A 6,866-nucleotide genomic window follows, 5' to 3' on the forward strand; every position below is an offset into this window, starting at 1 on the left:
CTGTGCGTGCCGAGGACGCTTGGCGATCGCCGCGAGGGATGCGCCCGCGAGCACTCAGAATTGCCATTGCCTTGGTATTTTTTTCCTGCAACGGCTAACTTACGGCTCGCACAACAGGTCCGCTGTGAAAAACACACTTTGCGCAAACCTACGAGACAGAAAGAAAGGAGCACAACACAAGCGCTGAACAGCACAAGTGCCTCCTTTTGTCTTGCCTACTCGCGTGCTGTGTGTTAAGCCTATACCAACTCCCCCTGCTTTACGTGTGAATTTATGAGTGTTCCCATGCTTTCGTCTCGAAAACACAAGGCATTTAAGGCGAAAGCTTTGAGTGCCCAATCATGCAAAAAAAACTATCGTCTTTGTTGTTGTAGTTGTTCGGTCAAGCAAATGGCCGCCGCTGCAAAGAAAAAAAAATTGTTGGTCTGGTTACACGCCCTAAAGGCGTTGCAATCTTATCAACAATTTCATTCCTGGTGCTTGATATTTTTTTCTTCTTTGTGTTTTCAGATGCGACTGCATCTCATTCACTCGCCTTGTCCATGCAGCGTCGTCGGTGTTGTTGTTGTCCGCCCGTCCCCCTACACTATAAAAAGAATAATGGTTAGCGGCGCCAGGTTTCAATCCCACAATCCTGTTTGCGGAACGCGAGGTACATGGTGCTCTTCCCACTGCGCCACAAAACCGAGACAGAATCAAATGCTACGAATGCGCCTTATATCCTTTGCTCATTCAAACTACGTCAAGATGCTACTGATACAACGCATGATGGGGCAATGATTAACCCTTGCAATACAAGAAAAGAAGCTCCCACTTACAGCAACAATGATGTAGTAAAGGTCGTTTGGACAGCGAAACCCCAACCATACCACTTAGAGAGAGTGACCACGATTGGTCAATAAAACATAATAATAATCATAAAACATAATAATCATAAGCGTTCCGGATACGATTCACACGATTTCAGAATCAATCCAACGGAAACACCACGTGAACCCTACGATGCGTCGCATCTACACAGGGTTCCCCTCGCGGGGAGGTGGGCGCAATTTTGTCTTTTGTCACAACTTCGAATGGTGTTTTTCCTGCTGTGGCTTGTTTGCGTCTTTTTTTAGCTTTACTTTGTTGGTCTGACGGAGGAAATTACGTCAGCAAGCAAATTGGCACACTGCACAGCTTCCCTAGAATCACGGTTTTGCGCGGCTGATCTGCTCCAGTTTCATTCACGTGCCATCACGTACACCTGTAGGCCTCATGCTGTATTCTACGACTGTTTCGCTGTCGATTGATTGTTTGGAGAATTTTCTGAAAGACACACATTAGCCGCCTAAAGCTTCTGATTCATGGCTAATCCGCATGCGGGTACGTGCGTCGAAGAACGGAACTATGAACCCATTTATTCTACCGGTGGCGACATCTGCAACATCTGCAATATCGGTTTGCTCTTTTAAGAAAAGCGTGGACGCGTGAAATGTGAACGGGACCTCCGTTAAACCAATGAATACCAGCCACAGAGATCTATGATTTTGAAGAAATTGTTCATGAAACAGTGACAAGTCGGCTTGTAGAAATAAGCCGCACTAAAAGACGACGAAAAAAGCGGTTACAAGCACGCAAGTATGGTGTAGCAGCAAAGATGCGAATTATAAGTTTTGTAAGGCATTCGCTTTCAAATTTGTCGTCTGTGACTCATAGCTTCCAGCACTTTTTATGAGTACGAAAAACAAACCAGTAACCCACGTGCTCACACGTGCATTACTGTGGGTTGAGCTTGGTGGATAGCGTATCGTTTTCCAGACGCTTCAAGATGGCCTTTGTGTTCAGCACAACCTGCAACCGACGATTTTAACGTGGCGAACTGCTGGATCCTTTTAACGGCGGCCGAGCCGCACTTATCGTAGAAACAACGTAGGTATTTTGTAAATCTTCACTCGGTATGTTATGCCAGTGCGTTGATATCCCCCCTTCACACAGTTAAATGGCTGAAATAATTTACTATTCCTTTCGCACGATCAACCTTTCGTCCAGGTTAAAAAATTGTGGTGACGAATACTACACTCCCTATCCCGAAATTTGCCCGCTGCGCGAACTGGATTGTTCTTGGTCATTGCGCATATATGCTGCGTCTCAGGAAGTGATCACGTGATCAGCGAAAGCGCTGCGGCGTGCACTGCTATCCAATCCCCGAGCATGTTGTTGAAGTCATGTTCGAGCCTCTCGCGCAAATTTCACGGGGTTCGACTGAGCCACAATTGGAGGAGGAACGACTTGCAAAAGTGTGAGGGGAAATCGCTCCTTGGCAGCGATGCGGGGCGAAAGTGTGACATGGAGGCAGTGAGACATACTATGCCATTGTTGCGCGCGGAAGATGACGCCTTTGCAGCGCATGCCACCCTACCTCTCATAGTTTCCCCACACGCTGCTCTTCCATTTTCTTTCTGCCCGGGAGTTTCTGGTTCACTCAGTCGGTTGCGGAGACATCGACTTCGCCTTCGCCACCGCCAAGCCGTGCTACCGGCGCCAAAGTGCTGTGCACTACAAGCAAATACTCAGCATCTCTACATGTCTACAAGAATGTTTATTTTGTTATTTTGTTCGAAGTTTGAGTAGGATCCGCCGGGCTCCTTTGGGGTGAACTGCGAGACGTCCGGAACTTTTGGCCCTATGAGAGTCTTCAGTATTTATCGTAAGCACTCGCCACATGGGGCACATTTGAAGTCGACGCTCTATATCTCTGCGTGAACCGAAGCCTGTCCATACATCAATATCACCTGCGTGCAGTCCATGCTTGATGATTCGCATACATGCAAGACGTAGTAGGTGGACTAAGGAGATGTTGGAGAGCACTGATTCGAGTAGTGCTCCTTGTGTAGTGGCTCCACTCCGTTCTTATGGGGTCTGAGTTTCCCTCACCTACGGGGAACACAGCTGCTCGGTTAGTGAGGGCGCATAACGCATAAGCATATTTGTGCTTGCCGCATTGCAGCTTTTTTTTTAATTTGGCCAATTGTACGGTTTCGGACGTCGTATGTAGTCCCACCAATCTGAAGGGATATCAAGTGGGTCTGCAAATCACCTGTCGAAATTACGTGACGCAGGCTAATCTGAACGAAAACAGCATCGGATGGAAGAAAACTAAAACGATTCTTCTTCTGCTAAATATGAGTAGTACGAAGAAACCTGTTTTACGTGTCAATCAGATTCCGCTGCATTGGCTGCAGTATTTTACAGATCGGTTAAACCCACTGCGTGAATGCCAATCCCACACAGACAATTTCTGGGCCGTCCATTTCATTCCGTCATCATACTGATTATCATCATCCTCATTTTAGTAGCCTTATCATCCTTATTGTCACCACCCGCTTGTCCCCTGTTCTCGCCTTCAGCCGCGAGTTTGTGCCGCTGAAGGCGGTCTTTGGTCGCAATGTCGGCTCCGGTGTCGCCCAAGGACGTGGTCTTCTCACCTTATACCATGGATGAGAAAAAGCGCACTGCTGCTAAGGTGGTCGCTACGACGTTCCCTCGCATTCCCAAGGTAACCGCAACGCTCCTTGACTTTTACGTTCGTCGCGAAAGCGATCTAGAGCTGACCAGGGAACCGCTGTGCCATTTCTGCCGAGAAGAGGTACTGCTGGCTGCGCAGGACCTCCTCGCAAAACTCAACCACCAGGTCATCACTTACCAAGACATCCGAGACACCGTTGAGAACTTGATACACCTGCACAACTCGTGCTACAAGAAGGCGCAGGACATCGCCAAGGATCTCGGAGAATGCATTCGTAGGGTGATCGTTATTGTAGGGGAGCTGGCGACGTCGCTCGAAAAAGTCTCAGAGGTGCCTCCGACGGATTGGTTAGGTATTGGAGACATCATCGTATCCAAGACGCAGCTACTGAAACCAGGGGACATTTCTCCATTTTGGAGCTATATCCCAAAGCTCGCCGACTTGACATCTATCAAGCTTCTCGGAGCTGGCGGTTTCGGTTCTGTGTACAAGGGATGTTACAAGCCAACCAATTTTACCTGCACTATAAAACTTGTGCGGTGCACGGCCTTTCGAAGGCACAAGCAAGCTGTCATTGACAAGGTCGTCGCTTCTATTATCAAGAGCCCCTTTCTAGTGAAGTATTACTCCTGCTTCTGCACGAAAGACGCCTACATAACGATTATGGAGTACATATGCGGTGTTGACCTCCAGAGGGTGGTGGATAAAGCTGTCTACCTGCCGACTGAACACTGCCGTATAATCATGGCTCAGTTAATTTTAGCCCTAGAACATATGCACCTCAGAGGGTTTCTTCACAGAGATATCAAAGCGTCAAACATGCTGATTATTCCCGGCGGAAGGGTTAAAGTCATCGACTTCGACACGAACAAAATATGCGTCGGCCATTTTTCCAAGCGGGTCTTCAAGGGGTACTTCACCAAGACTGCGCTCGAATTCCGCGACGGAGAATTCGCCGGCACCATTCCCTACATGGCTCCTGAGGTTCTGAAGAGGCGGCCGTATGGTCGGGCCCTGGACTGGTGGTCGGCGGGAGTGACCTTCTACAAGCTCATGACGGGTAAGGTGCCCTTCAGGGGGGACAAAAAAGAGCTAAGGGACAAGATTATCAATGCGCCACTGAAGTGGCCAAAAGTAGAGGAACACCCGCACTCCGCCACGCCCGAGGCCAAAGATATGGTCTTCAAAATGATGACAAAAAACCCCGTCGAGCGACTTGGCTCTCAATCGTACGCCGACATTCGGGGTCACGCATTCTTCACAGACTTCAACTGGAAAAGGCTCGCCACAACGAAACAACTTTGTGATATACCTGCGATCGCTGACATTATGGGAGGGACGTCTAAAGAGATGAGCCCTGCCACTGGGAAACCTCACCTGACCGTATGCGCCGATGACAGAGCTCTACAGAAGACGACGCTTCTCAGAATGGAGAACATGGTCGACATCGACGCGTCAACGCAAAGGGCCCTCTATACGTACTCTTCTCAAAGCTTTAAGAAAATGATTAATTACGCCAAAACGGCAAAGGGGCCCGCTCAGCTAAGGGATTCGTTTTTTGACACTAGTGGTGCGGAGTCGGAAGAACTCGACTACAAAAAGTCTTCCGACATGGATGTAAGAGCTGGCATTCGCGCTTATAGTTTAACGGGGGAGTCTGCGGACAGGTCCATCACAGCGAAAGAAAAGATGGACATCATCCTCTTTCGAACGAAAAGCTTGGGGAAGTACTGGAACTTCGGCGCAAACATTATCGAAGTCTTCGGAGAAAATAACCGACGATTCTTTATGGTTAACAAAGTCAAGCCCGGCAGTCCCGCGTCAGTGTCACATGTACTGGAAGGCGACGTAATCGTGGCTGTAAATGGCCAAGCCGTCGCACAGATGTCCATCGAGGACTTTAAACGCAAGATGCAAGACTCCGGGGATCAGCTGGTTCTGACAGTCTTATCGTCAAGCGTTTTTCGTCTCCTGGAGACACGCCGTGATATGGACGAAATAATCAAAGCGGCCGGCAAGGAAACTATTCAGCTGAGAGCCCTGCGTACGACGTGCGGAGGCAGAGGGAACTACGGTTTCGAGGTCTTAGAGGCGAAAGGGTGGAACCAACGCAAGAAGGCACTTGTCCGTTGCCACGTCATTCAAACGGTCAGCGGCGCGCAGGTCGTGACTCCCAATAAGGTGATCTTCCCCGGAGACGTGCTTCTCATGGTTGCTGGTGCCTCGGTTAATGAAATGAGTGAGAGAGGCCTAAAAACAGCCCTGGCTGGAGGCGCCAACGAAATAACAATCACGATAGCCCCGATTTCGCCCCTCAGACTTAAGAGGCCCTCTTACACCAGACTGCACGAGACCGTAGTCACCGATGCTCCTGAACCACCAACCAAGGCGGCCATACGACCAACGTCAGCTCAATCAATTGGAACAATATGAACGAGCTTAAGAGCGAGTTAGGCTCCCGCTGGTTTTACGCTGCCTGAATTCCGTATTCAATTTAACCGGGAATGCTCTGTGTCAGAATAGAAATTGTAACGACCGTTTGGCGCTTACGTCGTCAGAACTATCACATGTAAAGGCACTGGTATTGAAGATCTTTTGATGTTGCATCTGCTACATTTTGTGGTAGTTTAAACGAAACCATTATGGACTGAAGTGCTCCGATTAAATTATATTTCGGAAAACGTACATGACAAAACCGATTTTATATGTGCGAAGTCTCCGCTCTTTATCTCCAAACTTTTTTCGTGTACCTGGACAGGAATCCGGGTCTCATAAATTTTATTTTTATTTAATATTAAAATATACTGCGCCACAGAAGGCATGACTTTTTGTCTACATTCCTTATGCTTCAACCGATTGGGCCTGGGAATAAACTAATTTCTTATCATTTTGTAGTCCATATCAGCAGGGAAGATATATATCACTGTGGAGGTTTCGCAAGTGAGGCTATAACACCGCTTATCTTTCACCCAATTGCTACGCTTTGTGTAACAGTTGGAAAATAATATTCGTCCCTTTTCTTACCGAGAATGTAAAACCCGCGAAACGTGATGGTAAATGCGCCATACGTGAAGGAATAAAACTTCATTGGCGATTTGACAAAACGACACGGAGGCCTTCGTCGCTTCTTCGCTGAACTTCCGCCTGACCAACTTCGGGTTCCGCGCGACGCTCACGAGCGCGCTCACGATTACGCTCAGTAGCGCGTCTCCGCATAACCAGGTGAGTGAGTGAGTGTAGACTTTATTAAAATCGCCTGCAGGCGGCCTCCGTTACCGAAGTGCCGTGATGCGGCCCTACGTCTTTCCGGCTGGGCTCTTTACTAGGCACCTCCCTCGCTACTAGCGTCGAGGTCCTCCGG

The 6,866-nt window shown here is 48.6% G+C and overlaps 1 protein-coding gene across 1 annotated transcript; it reads left to right on the forward strand.

Annotated features, from left to right (window-relative positions):
• The first annotated feature begins 3,424 nt into the window (after positions 1–3,424).
• On the forward strand, positions 3,425–5,938 carry LOC144139944 (microtubule-associated serine/threonine-protein kinase 1-like). Its single transcript, XM_077672169.1, has one exon. It carries the CDS (start codon positions 3,425–3,427, stop codon positions 5,936–5,938), a length of 2,514 nt encoding a protein of 837 aa, XP_077528295.1.
• Positions 5,939–6,866: the final 928 nt, after the last annotated feature.

The sequence above is a fragment of the Haemaphysalis longicornis genome, unplaced genomic scaffold, assembly GCF_048455015.1.
Source record: "Haemaphysalis longicornis isolate Haplotype H1 unplaced genomic scaffold, Haemaphysalis longicornis Haplotype H1 scaffold_5, whole genome shotgun sequence".
Taxonomy (NCBI): domain Eukaryota; kingdom Metazoa; phylum Arthropoda; class Arachnida; order Ixodida; family Ixodidae; genus Haemaphysalis; species Haemaphysalis longicornis.

What these genes read in the sequence shown, in the direction of transcription:
- LOC144139944 (XM_077672169.1), top strand. Translation starts at nt 3,425, where the DNA reads ATGTCGGCTCCGGTGTCGCCCAAGGACGTGGTCTTCTCACCTTATACC.